Source organism: Aulonocara sp. 'chitande type north' Nkhata Bay, linkage group LG15 (genome assembly GCF_057382095.1).
Source record: "Aulonocara sp. 'chitande type north' Nkhata Bay isolate Kocher_YH1m ecotype deep benthic linkage group LG15, A_spYH_male_GT1.1, whole genome shotgun sequence".
Taxonomy (NCBI): Eukaryota; Metazoa; Chordata; class Actinopteri; order Cichliformes; family Cichlidae; genus Aulonocara; species Aulonocara sp. 'chitande type north' Nkhata Bay.
In genome coordinates, this window is record NC_141358.1 from 25317512 (window position 1) to 25332572 (window position 15061).

The window sequence follows — 15061 nt, forward strand, 5'->3', positions numbered from 1 at the left end:
CAGACATGGCTGATAATTCACCTGCCTGCCTCCGAATCATCTGCATGCTCCTCTGTTATGAATTACAAAGTCATCGTGCAGCAGCAGACCTGACCGGGTCAGATTGCATTAGCGGCTGTTTGTCTGTTTGCATGAGCATGACTGAGAGAGATGTAAATAACATCATAAATGCTTTACAGACATTTAAACCTTTAAATGGAGCGGAGGCCGGCCGGCCGTGCATTCTTCTGCTTTTTGTTCCGCACAGCTGCTTTTCGTCAGCACATGTAGGCTGCTGCATATAAAAGGGAGTTATGTAAGCCGTAACACACTCTCATACGTCCTCTCACGAGAAAATGGATGAGGCGAAGGCCAAGTCCATCATTTTATTAGAGCATCTCCAAGTATATGACTGTGTTAATTCCACAAGCAATTACAGTAAGCAGATGGATGGAAAGGCTTTCAAGCTGTCGTGCCTGTTTTAGCCTTACCTGTGCCGTGGCTTTAAGGGAGACATGGTGAGTTAGCTTTTTCATCACTGCAGTTTGTCTTTACTTAATTATATCACCAAAACTTGCAAAACTAATGATTTTCCAATCAGCCTTAAACGTAATTTGCACAGGTGCTGCAGTGGCTTTTTAGAAAGTTTGACGAAATAATTTTTTAAGCATTTTTAATACAATGCTTCCGAAACTTAACCAGCAGGGTCTCAGAAAAAGGCGTTGGGTTTTAAATAATGAAGGGTCAAGAAACTGTCCCTGCACCATCGCATCACCGTCAGTCTGAACAGTGGATACAAGGCAAGATGGGTCCATGCTTTCACTAAACTCTGACCCTACCTGTCCTTGTCATGTGTCCTCATCCGCATCACATGACCTTAAAAATGCTTAAAAATAAATATCTGGTGCTCTTCCTCAGCCCTGCTCTGCTTCTCTGGTCAGGCTCACCAGCCTGCAGAGCTTCTTCTTCTGTAGTTATTGTGGTGCTCAGTTTGTGAAAGCGTGAGGAAAAAATTTAGTTTTCGAGACAGCTTCCTGCTCGCATATGACAGTGTTTGCCACATCAGCCGAGGGCGTCATTGCGAGCCTGGATTGGCCGTTGTGTGTCCGCCAAACACATTAGTGGACAAACAAGGACGTTGTTGTGGTGTTAATTGCCGTTAGCGGGCCGTCCTTTACAATCCGTCACTGTTTGCTTGGCTTCACTGTGCACTCATCTGTCTTCCATTATACCCCCTAATCAGTATACATCATTTACATTTGCATATGTTCACATTCACAGATGCTCCTCGTGTCCACAGTCACATCAAGAAAAGCTACAAGAAGCTTTAATAATGCAAGCATTAGTGAGAAGTTTCCCCTCTCTGAATCCATTTCTGTGCTGATTTGTAACTCTGTTGTTTGGAACAAACATTTTTTTAAAGAAAAGGCAGAGACCTGATCAGAAACTGCACCCAGCAGCTTACTGGGTACAAATATGCTGATAATGTAGATTTACAAAGGTTTTGGTTCCGTATCAGAAGCGCTGCCTGCAGACAGGGCGGCCCTGCCGTCTCCCTGCGAATCATCTTCTCTCTCCAATCACAATTTTACCTTGTATCTGCTCCTCTTCCTGGAAAAACAGAGAAAAGATGCCTCCCTGCCTAGCTTTGACTATAAATGTCATTCTACCAATTCTACTTATTATCTAAGTTTGGGACATTCTGTTTGGACTCCATAGGCCCAGAAAATATCCTCCTGACTTTTAACCAGCATGATGTTCTAAGCATGTTTTGCAAAACCCTCAGAACTTCTACATGTCAATCACGATAATTCAATTCAGTCATGGTGCTGAATGAAGCTTCTGACCTTCATTACACGGAGTGCCAACTCTTTAATGCGCACAGCAATGTGTAAAAATCATAAAAAACAACTTTATTTAATCATACTATCCCTAACAGCAGCAGCAGTCTGCAGATGGACAAATGTGCTGCTTTCAGGGATTTTTGTATGTTGTTTGCAGCCCAGTTAGCCAAATCTGATCTCCTCGGCACTCGTCTCTGTGCAGATGCACAGCTGCTAGCTTTCAGAGGAAGGTGCAGGTTCAGGCGGTACATCCCACCTAAACCAGCCAATTATGGACGGAAGGTCTGATATGACTGTCACGCTAAAACTGTGCAACCTCCTATCCCACATGGTCATGTAACCCCTGAAATTTGAAGTAAAAGCACTTTGTGACGCTTTCTTTAGTCAATTATCAGAAAGCAGATCAACATCCACAGTAGCATCGTGATACATCACATGATAGTGATGTTCAGTGGAGAAACCAGACTTTGGCTTTAACAATGAAGTTTGTAGCAGGACTTGAGCGTGTTTATATTCTCTATTCTCTATATTCTCTAACGTGGATCTCCTGTCCTCGTGAAGCTATGAGGGCTCAGAAATGCTGGAAAAATTATTTAAAAGGAGCAATTTTGAACAGACTCCTCGTGCATTCTTACGGCCTATGACTGGGAAAATATTGGGATGTGATGTGGAATAACCCGTACCCAGTTTTGCAGTCACATGATGGATGTCGGGCGATTGTGTGTCTGCCTGTCTCTTGAGGTTTTCTCAGTTTGTTTGAATAAAAGTGATGATGCGTCTCCCTCCTCTGTCTCCCGCAGACCCAGCTGAATATTCTCCTGGACAAGCTCCGCAGCACGGTCAGTGTTTGCTCCTCTTTTGTTTACATGATTGATGTTGCGAGCCGTCCTGTCCGTACATCTCGCAGTCCCCACCTCCCCTCCCCCTCGGCGCCGTGCATCACGTCCTGAGCCCGATATGATGAATGCCATGAATTTGTGATGTAGGTTGTGGATCATGCTGTTGGTGTAATAACTTGTTTCATCTTCTCCGCTCTGGTTTCTTTACCCCCCAACTCCTCCTCCTCCAGGGCTCCAGTTTTATTCGCTGCATTAAGCCGAACCTGAAGATGGTCAGTCACCAGTTTGAAGGAGCTCAGATCCTCTCCCAGCTGCAGTGCTCTGGTCAGTGTTTCCTGCACACTCTGATTTTAATGTTTGCACCTGGAAGGAAGTGAGGTCATTTCACTTCTAACATCACTTCCTGTCTATTCTGTCTTTTTGAAGAAGCAAAACATGTCAGGGCCTCGTTGTTCTGGTGTTTGAACACTTTTAATAGACTTAACAGTCTCCTCGAGACACTTTGTATTGTAAGGCAAGACTCTACAATAATAGAAAGGAAACCCCAAGAATCAGATGCCCTGCTATGAACAAGCACTTGGCAACAGTGGGGAGGAAAAACTCCCTTTTAACAGGAAGAAACCTCCGACAGATCCAGACTTGGGGAGGGGCGGGGCCATCTGCAGTGAGGGAGGAAGATGTGACAAAGACATGCTGTGGATGAGAGACAGAGATGAATAATAACTAATGAAGCGTAACTAAGGGAGGATTCAAGGTCACCTGATCCAGCTCTAACTATACACTTTAGTCTTTAAGCCTAATCTTAAAGGTAGAGTTAGTGTCTGTCTCCTGAATCAAAACTGGAAGCTGGTTCCACAGAACAGGGGCCTGAAAACTGCAGTTCATAAATGGCAGCACATTATTACAACGGTTATGGTTTTGGACAGTTTTCTTTCTTCACCCACAAAAACCTCACAGTACAAGTGTCACATTAGCTCTCTGTTAGTAAAAGTTAATGTTCTGGCACTGTCTGTGTGCCTGAGGTTTGAGATTTTCCCATAAACTGTGCCTCAAACAGCAGTGCGTAGGTCTGACGTCCAAAGACGGCTGATTGTTTACTTGACAAAAAACATGCAGCGCCTTTACAGGTGACACCGAGACTGCAAATAAGAACAAAATGTCACGAAATCTCAGAAAAACACGGAAAAATTTAACCAGAGAGAGAGGGCGAGACAAAAAGGAGGCAGTGACTCATCGTCTTTTACAACAAACAAGGATGTTTTTCAGACGAGTCTGCGGGAAAATAACAAGGGTTTAACGGTGTGAGAGCAAGGTTTGTGAATTATTTGAAAAACGAGTTTAAAAGTTGTACAGAAGGAAAACAAAGTGAGTTTAAAAAGTGACAAAACTGCTGAAGGTGAGCTCTCTGTCTTTATCTCCACAATAAAGCTCTCACACTGTCTTGTGTTGTAACTCAAACGCACCCAAACCGCCCACTGTTGGGTCAGGATCAAGCAAAGGTGATACGCCTTTGGCCAGACTGTGATCAGGTTGTGATTAGGAGACCCTCATCTTGGAAGGATCACTGCATGATATTTGTCAGGTAACACACAGTTGCTAACCAAAATAATGTGCTAATTTTTTCCATAATTAAGGAGCTCGTCAGGTTTGTTTTGGCCCGGTGTGCTCCGAGAACACGATTTCAGGTTGAGCTTCGTTTCGGTTACACAGACCTGCAGATTTCATCAGTAATACAAGCAGGAGAGTGCATCAGGAAAACAAACCGTCTGAAATTCTTTAGAGCTGCTGTTGATCTGATCGTCCCCACAAATGCCAGCTCACCTGTGGAAAAGCCACTCGTGGATGAAGCAGGTATGAGGCCTGTTCTTCCCTCTGTGCCTTGGAGCTTTGATCTGCTCCCATACTGTACATTAAACTCCAGCTCATGATTTACAGTCAGGAAGATTTTTATAGGCTGTTTAGTAAAAAAACGCGGAGATGCTACACACTTTAACATATCTCACTGCCATCAAATTAAAAAATGATTTTCCTGAAGGTGGTTGTTTAAAAAAAAAAGTGTTTTCTGTGAGTGATGCTGTTTTTTATTGCACATCTGTAAAGGAAATGGCTTCATTAATAACACGCACAACAAAACGGGAGCTTCCAAATAAAAACGAGTGCAACAAAGTGCTTGTTTATGCCAATGATCTTGTTTTCCTAATTGTTGGAGCTCATCGCTGGTAGTTCAAATTAAACTGTGATTAATTGCCCAACACCCATTTGAAGCCACACAGCAAATCAACCTCCACACTGCGAGAAGAGAAATTGCGACAGATGTGTTTCGTTAAAAGACTTATATTTTTAAAAAGGTGTTAAAAAGGATTTGAAATGTGTTTTTGATGCAGCTTCGATTTGATAACTCACGAAAAGTGCAAATAACAGAGGATTTACTAAACACAAGAACAAAAGTTGATTTTAAATTGATTCTGTTCATTACTTTTTCTTGCCTTTTTTTTGTTTTTTCAAGTAAATGTAAATTGTAACCAGTCGGTATTTTAAGCATACCCAGATGGCCTGTATTTCCTGTGGTCCTGCTTGTGACTGTGGCCTTATTCTTAAACATTTTCTTTTTCCCTCTGTGAGATTCACCCCCATCTCTTCCCTGTCCTTGGCTTTGGAGGTAAAGAAGTGATGAGTTCAGATTTAATATCCTCAGAGATTCAGTTCATGCTCGCAGAGCTCAGATACCGCACCCCGCCGAACTCTTTATCAGTTTTATTGTGCTGAGAATCGAAGTGTTGTTGGTCTGGAGTAGACGTGAGAGACTTCGGTGTACCAGCTCGACACAGTCGACAAAGTGGGAAGCTCAGCAACAGCCGGGGCACAGAACCTCTGAAAATGAGATTTAGATTTAATCTAAGCCTGAGACGGGGCAGGGTTGTCTGACCCGAGCTGCCTTGAGCAGAAAGTACAGATAGACTTAGAGGGCTTAAGTAAATCAGTCCACGTTGAAGTTGTGATACACCTTGCGAGTTAGACGCAGGACTTGATAACCACGTGTGGTGTTACAGCTGCTGGAGGGGAGGCTCACAGATTCAGGGTTTCTTTTCTTCTACAAACAAAAGCGCAGATCAGCTTTTAATACCTTCATGCCCCCCAAAAGGGCTCCAAGGTGAAAGCCCACACTTCTGAAAATTGCCTCCATGTAGCTGTGAAGGGTGATGTTTCAATTAAAGATGATATCAAATCCCCAAACAGGAAGCCGTGCAGCAATTACAGCTGAAAGCCTGATATGAGTTGTGTTCAGCTCGGGGCCAGCACTCAACAACTTTCAGCTTTATCTGAATACACAAGAGGGAACTTCTCTTATCACGGGGCAGCGGGCGGAGGAAGTCATTCAGCAGAAGAAAGTGCTTCGCGGTCGATGGGCTGAAGGTAATGATGGGGAAGATTTGAATTTGATCCTCGGGCTCCGGACGGTGTCTTGTGCTGCTGATTGTCACTCATCACCACAGTTTTATTAATCAATGGAAACTAATGAAATAGCAGAGACGTGAGCGTAGGCTAAACACAGTAGGAATCTAGGCAGTGTCTCTGTTGCTCTCAGTTAGTGATGCACCTTCAGGGTTCAAGTTAAAATAATCCTAAAATGTCTTATTTTGAAATTATATCAGTATCAAAGCTGGATATGCTCGCTGCTGTGGGAATGTCCTCATGCATTTTTTTTTTCTCTTTATTTTGGAACGAAGTCATGTAAGCAAAACCATAGACTGTAAACAAAAGATGGACACATCCAATAAAGCAGTACTGAAGCCGCGGCATCAGCAGTTTGCCTCCCGCCATTTTTCCGTTGGATGCTGAGATTAATAAAATACTGACATTACACCTACAGAAACTGAAGCACAGACTTTTTGCATGGTTAGTCTGTACAATCCAGTCTGTAGAAACCAAAACTGTTTCTTTAACGGGACGGAAACGTGATATTTAATGCTGGAGAGTCTTTTTTTTTTTTTTAACAGTGATATCTGTGGGTTTGAACAGTTGGGCATAGCCATTTCAGAAGTGCCTTAAACCTGCATGACCAGCAGGGGGCGACTCCTGTGGTTGGAGAAATATAAATATCAGTATGTACGATAGTGCAAACAGACACAAAGTGGCACAGTGGTAATTCTAACAATAATGCTGTTGGCAAACACCATAACAGGGAATAAATTATAGAGGATGCCATAGTGCTAATCCTCCCATCTGGGAAAGAACAGATGGATGGAGTATGATATCAGAGTGCTGATGTGCATGTGCAGATTTTTAAAGTGTTTTAACTGGTTGAACAGAGAGGAGTCATACAGTCTAACAGCCACAGCTGGAAAGGATCTCCTGCCGTGCTCAGTCGTGCAGCACTGAGCCTTTCACTGCTGTGGTGACCAATCGGTGACTCGCGCACGGCCTGGATCGTCCACGATGCTGAGTATCTTCAGTGACCTCTTCTTAGACATCTCCACCAGTTCCTCTTCCAGAACTGACACCAGCCTTCCCAATCATTTTCTTGGCATCAGCTGTTTTCGCCCTACTGCTCAAGCACAACTCCACATAGAAGACCACGCTCACCACCACATCGTGATAGAACATAGACCGTGTGCTCCTACAGACGTCTGTCATTCTGCACGGTCCAGTGTGCTTTCTGTGTGAACCGTAAACCGAACGGTTCTTACGCAGCTTCTGTTCATATATCTGAACTGCCTGAGCCACAGTGTTCATCATCCACCTCAAACATCTGTTCCCCTGAGGATGGCAGGGCAGAACGAAGCATCCTGCTTCCTAAAGTCTGTATAAACTCTTAAGTCTTCTTGGTGATGTTCAGCTTGAAATAGCTGAGCTCCACGAAACTGTCAACCTCCAACTTCCAGCACTTCACAGCTTTCTTGTTCTGAACTCAGAAAACACTTTTCTGACGAGTTTATGGTCTCAGTTCTAGTTTGAACAAAGCATCAAGATAATTTTGTAAATTATATTATTAGAGTCAGAAAGGGGGAATAGCTAGTCTGTGCTCATTGGCTAACATCTTGTACAGCCAAAGTCCACGAACCAGAAAGCGACATCGCAGTGGCTCTGATTGTGTTTTATGTTCAGTGTGTCATAGCAAATACAAAAAAGTTCTCTGGTGCATGCTTCCGTCTTATGCAGTTTGAACGCTGTGTTGTCATTTTATTTCTTTATTTTATCTTTGAGCCATATATTCTGCGTTTGTGCCGTCCTGTGATTTAAACTGTTAACTCATTTAACGTGGCTGTGAGAGTACTTTATGCTGAGGAGGGGGTTGACGAAATCAGTGGAAAAACACTCGATGGAGGTCATGAGCTCCAAAGCAACTTAAGGACACGAACAAATACTGCAGAGAGGATGAATGAATGCCAATTAGCAGCATCTGTTTGACATGAAAGAGGCCTGAAAATGAGCCCTTTGATAGAAGCTTCCAGAGCAAAATGAGATGACTAACAATGCTTCAAAAATGGCGAATGATCTCCGTTTACAGGCGGTCTAAATAAATAGATTAATGTAATGTGTCAGAGGAAAGTTGTGGCAGCACAAGCAGCAGACAGAAAGGGTCACAAAGCTGAATATGCAGTGTCTGATAAAGGATGCTAATTGGCATGCGCAGACTGTTTGGACCAAGCTCTTTAAGCAGCCTTTAGCTGCTTTGAATTTTTTCTATTTGGAAGTTCTATTAATGGGATCAGCCGAAGCTCACTTCCATTTTTGTGCCAGTATACCTGAGAGTATTTTGATTTTTACCCATACGTCTAACAACAGATTGCACAATCCAGTGTCTAAAAAAATAACAATGCCATCTGTTTTGTTTTTCTGGGAATTATATTGTTCCTGTTTTTCCTGACAGCTGCCGTCAGGTCCGTAAGTACTTGTACAATGACAGAGCTTTTGTAGTTTTGTCTCTGTACACCACCACTGAGGATTTCAAATCAAACATTCAAGATGTTTATGACTTAAGTGCAGACTTTCTGCAGCTGTAATTCAAGGTGCTTAACAAAAGTACTGCATCATTTTTTTTAGGAATTACAGAAGTTTTTATACAAAGTCCTACATTTTCTCAAAACTAACTGCTAGTCTGACATCATTTTAAGTATAAGCACGGCTTTTAATACTTTGACTGCAATAGATTTTCATCCGTGATTTCCTGAAGTCTAGAACCCGTAGACATCTTGAGATCCTCTGCAGGCCTGTTTCTGGGTCTCTGTTTTTGTTTAACACCTGCAAAGCTGCTCTGTTGGGTTCAGACTTAGGTTGCTTTTGCAGTTTATTTGGGTCATTATTCATCTGTTTTGTGAAGCTCTGTCCGATCAGAGAGTACAGCCCTGAACACTTCAGGACTGAGCAGAGCAGTCATTGATGAGCAGTCATCAATAAACTCCAGTGACCTGCTTTCCCCAGCAACCATTCATGCCCATGTTTTAACATGAGCTCATCAGCTGTTTCGTTCTTTCTTCAGACTTCTCTCTTCTCATCATTCTGGTACAAGTTTGTCTTGAATTTATAAAAAAAACAAAACACCAAAAAACATGTTGTTGTTGTTGTTTTTAATTAAAAAAACAAGTTTCTTTTGTTTTGTTTTAACTACACGTGCTCTTTTAGATGTTTTCTGGTAAAGTCTAATTCTAAAAAAGTCTGCTCTTGAGTGTAACCAGTGGTTTGCACCTTGTTGTAAGCTCTTGAAAGTGATACTCCTTAGTTAGTTTTTCTCTAACCTCTTGTTTCTGAACCATGGAAATAATTCTGCGATCATGTGCTTTAGCTGTCATCTGTGATCTTTCGGGTCTTTTGTTGTTGGTGAGCTGCTCAGAGCATTCTTTTTTTTTTTTTTTTTTTTTAAGAATGCACCAGATTGTTGATTTGGTTATTTGTAAAGTTTTTCCTCTGTCTGATTGGTTTATTTTGGTTTTTCATCTTAATTATGACCTCCTTCTTTTCATTTCAGTCTATAAGTTCAACACTTTGAATGACATCCAGATCATTTTATCTGCTCAACTTATCTTGAAATAATCAGGGAACAGGCAAAATGACAAAAACTGTGTTGTTGTCCAAGAGCTTATAGAGCTGTCTGTGTTACCTACTTACCCCAGTCAAACCTGAAATGAGTGTTTTCTCGTTTTACACAGGTTAGTTGGCATCAATTCATGTGCCTACTTATTAGCCTATAACAGTTTTAACCCTGGAAACCTAAGTCCTCATTAACAATGAGGAACACTAAGTCCTAAAACAAAACAAAAGTTTGGTGATAAAAAAAAATTAGTTTTTAATAAGTCATCATGTTGTTTCCTCTTCAGTGTGTTCAGATTTGAGGAGTCCAATGGTGCTTGGGAGGGGTGTAGAGGAAGCTGTGATGCTGGGTTAAAACAGCGGTTTTAAGTAAGACTCTCATGTTTATAATCGGTTCTTTAGAAGAAAGAAGAGATTATTTCGACTGCCAGATGGATTCATAATGAATCCTAATGTGAGATGATCTAAATCTATTATTAGTCAAATTCAGTGAAAAGATGTCCACATTGGTCACAGATTAAATTTTATTCATAACTGATGCTTTTTTTTAAGAGTAGGTCTCTTTTTAATATGGTCGGATCGTCAGAGGTCATCCACATTCGAGCCCTGCGACGATGCGGCTCGTCTATGAACTCGAGGATCTCCCCTCTGTCACTTCTATTTGCATCAAGCCTCGAGGTCAGCCAGGCTTCCTGGTGTCAGTTATCTAATTTGGAAGACGGTCTTGGTCCTCGCTGTGCTCCTGTGTGTGCATAAGGAAGTAAAAATATTGTGTTTTTGTATCGTTGAAACTTCCTCTGTGTTCCAGTAACTTTCTATTTCTTTTTTAGCTGCAGCTAAAAAGGGACCTGCTTAAGAGAATAATTGAGTGAATAATAATTGAGTGACATTAATCAGTTAAGTCCATGAATGCAGAAACAAAAATGAATGCAGCAAACAACAAAAATGTATAAACAAGACTTTGGGGGAATTAGAGATCAGCTGTACATGGATACAAGTGAAGTCCAGACTTTATTGAGCCTGTATGTGATGGAGGAAATAAAAGGTTTCACTATGTCAGAAGGAAATATAAAACTCTCTGCTAGTAAACTTCAACCTGCTCCGCACCATCCACCACACAGCAAAGAGAGTGAAGAGGCTGCAATGGGATTACAGAAACTGGCTCTTCATCACTTCAGAGCTGCTGTTAGAGGTGCTAGTGTAAACAGGAAGCTCCCAGCAGGGGCTCCCCGGTTGGTTTCTATCTGCAGGCAGTCCTCAGAGCTGTTTGATGTGAAAGCAGGAGGCATAAAAACTGCAGAACTGGGCAGCTCATACTGTGGACTCATGCCTTTTCTCCTTGGTATCAAGTATTTGTGTAATTAATTTATCTTATATGTGTACAGGTGGAAACCTTGTGTCGAGTCTTTTCGTGTTCCAAAAGCAGAAACGTCTTTTCAGACGTCCACTGAGATATTTGGTTTATGATTTACTGGTTTGGAGTAAAATGCCTAAAGCTCATGAGCTAACTCTGAGGGATTGTTTTTATTGCCTTTCTTGGCTGTGCGGTTAGTGGATCTCGAACTTTTTTGTCTGGTAAAATCATATTTTCCTCTTTTTTTGTCTGTAGGTATGGTCTCGGTGCTGGACCTGATGCAGGGCGGTTTCCCCTCCCGAGCTCCATTCCATGAGCTCTACAACATGTACCAGAAGTACATGCCTCCCAAGCTCACCCGCCTCGACCCGCGGCTCTTCTGCAAGGTCAGCCCTCCGCCCCTCGGGTCTGGCCCTGAGTGGTTATCATTTTAACAGAGCTATATCCCCATGTTTATCTCTGCCCTGCATATCTGTGTTGCAGGCTTTGTTCAAAGCTCTGGGGCTGAATGAAAATGACTACAAGTTCGGCCTGACCAGAGTGTTCTTCCGGCCTGGGAAGGTGAGGCTCTATTCCCTGCTCACTCTGGCTAATATAGATTTTGTTCACCTAAAGAAAGACAATAGAGCCAAAGGAAAAGCGCATTAGTTTTCTTTTGCTGCCGAGGTGAGACTAGATGAGGTTTTCTAAAGAAGTGCCAGAGCCAGCAGATGGGCTTTTTTTCTCCACCAGATGAATAATTAATCAGTCAGACGCGTGGCTTCCAGGAGGGACTTATGAAAGTGCACACATTTGCAGCAGAGAGCCTTGAAGCGCTACATGCCGGACAAACTATAAGCCTGACAGTATAGCTGCAGGATAGGGGGATACATAAATACTTAAGTCCTCGCTGGCTGCTTTCTGAAGACGACACCACCCTCCAGTGTAGACGCAACATCACATGGTCCCCGTGAATAACTGTTTGCACCTGCGAGCAGCCACCGACAGTTGTGGCTTCCAGTTTTAGCAAATGTTAGGTGGCAGAAAAGTAAGTTTTATGTGTCAAAGCTTGAAGCACAGCCTTGGTAATCTTTGCACATCTCAGAGGCAGTGTAGCTCCTAATGTGATGGTGTGAAGCTTCAGACATCTGAAACCCGGAGGCGGGCGGGGGTTTGGCAGGGCTGCGTGTCACTGCTGTTAGAAATCAAGATTTGGAAAACAAACAATAAGGACACACAGATGTTGAGCAGATAATGCAGGAAATTCAGCAGTTTCTTTCATCGTTCAGGGGTGTTTGGAGGACACGATCACAACAAACGTCAGCTGCACAGTCGTAAAGAAGAGCTCCGAAGCCTTATAAATCCAGAGCAGTTAAGGTTAGAGAGCATTAAAGCGTGGGAGATATCCTTGACTTCTAAAACATTCATGAATGGAGTAGAGAACTCGAACTAGAATAAACGTACACCTCCGGTCTTCTGGCTGCTCTTTAGTGAGATACAAAACACACTAACAGAAAAATAAACCTGCTTTTAAGACTGAAGGACAAGGATTCAAGGCTATGATGATGATGATGTGTTATTTGTTTGGGATTATTTTCAGCGGAGTATTTGATAAAGAAGAGGCACACTGCCCATTAAAATGGCTAAAAGAACAAACGAGGTTTATCCGGGTAAAAATCAAAGACAATCACTGCTCTGATCACGTGTTTCTCGTCTCTGTCCAGTTTGCAGAATTTGACCAGATCATGAAGTCTGACCCCGACCATCTGGCCGAGCTGGTGAAGAAGGTCAACAAGTGGCTCATCCACAGCCGCTGGAAGAAGGTCCAGTGGTGCGCTCTGTCCGTCATCAAACGTACGCAACGTCTGCTCTTATATCACGATCGTGAGCTTTAACATGACGATGATCTAACAGTGTTTGAAAATGTGCGTCCATTTAAGATTCTGAAATGATAGAAAAGCATCCTCAGTATGAATAACTGGCTTTATGTTCTCTCAGTTGGTGTCTCAGTGGTCATACTGTAGCTGATGGAAATGAATAAATAGGCTCACTGAGGTTCTGTTGTAACCACCACAAAATCACATGTGATTTTTTAACTATACATAGAAGCTCCTTTGTTCACAGCAGGTTGCTTCGCTCGTATGACTTGTTGGGTTTTTACATCGGGTGCCCTCCTGATGCAACGTTCCTCCTCCCGGGATCAAACCAGGGATCTCTATCTTGCTGAGGCATAGAACGCTGCACTTGCTGAATTTCATATTAAGGTTTTGCAGGTCTTTGCATGTGAGCACTGCCCACGTGACGTTAACTTAACAGTCATGGGGATCATTTAGGATCCAGTCACACACTCCTACAGACAAGTCTGCAACCGTCGGCAACCACCTGTCGCTAGGAAGAACGGGCAGATGTAGTCTGAATGTCAATGGACTTCAAACACCCTGCAGCTGTTCTCCAAGCTGTAGTGCAGCTGGGAGTGGATAAGATTCCGCTTCAAACTTAAGGTTGTGCCTGCTGAAGCCAACATGTGGAAGTGGAAACTTCCATTAGTTGGCGAGTATTTGCAGACAGACAGGAAAAACTACAGGTAACCATGGCAACATGGTAGAAACCAAAGAAAACACCTTCTTTGCAACAGATTGCACCAGATGAGAGAGAGAAACCTCCAGGAACCACCGCCAGCCAATCAGGGGGTTGTTTTCACCTTCAGTGTGGCAGGAAACTCTTGAGCATGGCGTCACCTGACAAATTGACACAGTGATGTAACTCAGAGCTTCGTGAGTCCAGTCATGCCAAACCCCAGAACGGAGGTGGCCACCGTCACCCACTGCTTCATGAAGTCCCATTTTAAAGCTTCCTGTCTGCATTTGGGACATTGTCATCTTGTTTGCTGAGCACTCACATTGACCACCTCTGTGAGTGTATGCAGAATACTTATCTGCAGTAGAGGCACCTGTTGATCTGTCATCAGAATTCTTCAGGGTTTTTTTTTTTTTCTTTCATTGAGTAAAAAGAACCATTTTTTGTTGCTTAAAGGCGTTTAGGAGACCTTCAGGGACAGCAGCAGCAGGTCAGGTTTGCGCAGATTTGCGTAATTCTCGTATAAATCTTGCTCATTTAGCTCGCAGTGTAGTGTAGGCAGATGTGTTTGGAGCCCCGTCGCGCAAACAGGAGGTGCACGGAGCAGGGAAAACAAACCACTGGCTGTTTATGTGCAGCAGAGGCTGCTGTGATAATGTGGGCTTGAGCTGTTGGAGGAGCGGTCCGTCTGTCTGCTGGTTTTTATTACTGCAGTGTCGGTCACTGCCTCTCTGTCTGTGTCCGTCTCCATTTATCCTGCTCTTCTCCGTTTTTGGGTTTTTCTCTCTCTCCTTCTCCATATCGATCGAGCTTTATTTGCAAAAACTACCCAAGCACGTCACCCATCCCATTAAAAATGGATCCAGGAGGCGTGGGGATGTTTCAGCCGTAACTGTTAGACAATACTTTGACTCGTGGGCTGCAGGAGCGCCCGGTGTCCTCTGCTCTCTAAATGCAAAGTCATTAATTCATCATCCTGTTATTGACGGTGTAGAAGTTACATATTCTGAGGTCATAACAAGATGAAACGAATTTGGCAGCGAGCAGAGATGTTATTGATCTCTGTCTCTATTTATCTTTCACACTTCATCTCCTCGGGCCTCCCTCGTAACCCCTCCTCTCGCTCTCTCTCGCTTTAATTTTCTCACTTCAATTCAATCCAAACTTCCTTCATTGGGAGGACGGAGAAGCGCCGGTGCTGTCACAGACTTGGAGACGGGTGGGTCTGAATCACAAATGATGTTTCTCTGTGAAGAAATCGTGAATTTCTGCAAACAACAGAAGGTAAACTGCATCAGAGAGCAGCTCGCCTCAAATTAAACCGATCTGTAGGAATTCAGCGGAACAAGGTTTCTTATCAGGACAAAGTCTGTAAACTTTAAGTTTTCTATTATTTACTCCTGAATTATGAGACAGAAAAGAAAGCTTCCTGCTGGCTTTGACCAGACCTGTACCTCGCA

At 43.1% G+C, this 15061-nt stretch overlaps 1 protein-coding gene across 5 annotated transcripts in view; it reads left to right on the plus strand.

The window, feature by feature from the left end:
- LOC147313188 (unconventional myosin-VI) overlaps positions 1–15061 on the plus strand; it is a 157855-nt gene that overhangs the window by 83856 nt on the left and 58938 nt on the right. For all 5 annotated transcript variants that reach the window (XM_086265186.1, XM_086265188.1, XM_086265187.1 and 2 more), the window contains exons 19-23: positions 2624–2662; positions 2893–2986; positions 11301–11431; positions 11529–11606; positions 12749–12878. In XM_086265186.1, coding sequence (XP_086121312.1) covers positions 2624–2662; positions 2893–2986; positions 11301–11431; positions 11529–11606; positions 12749–12878 — 472 coding nt within the window. The remainder of the gene's footprint in view (positions 1–2623; positions 2663–2892; positions 2987–11300; positions 11432–11528; positions 11607–12748; positions 12879–15061) is intronic.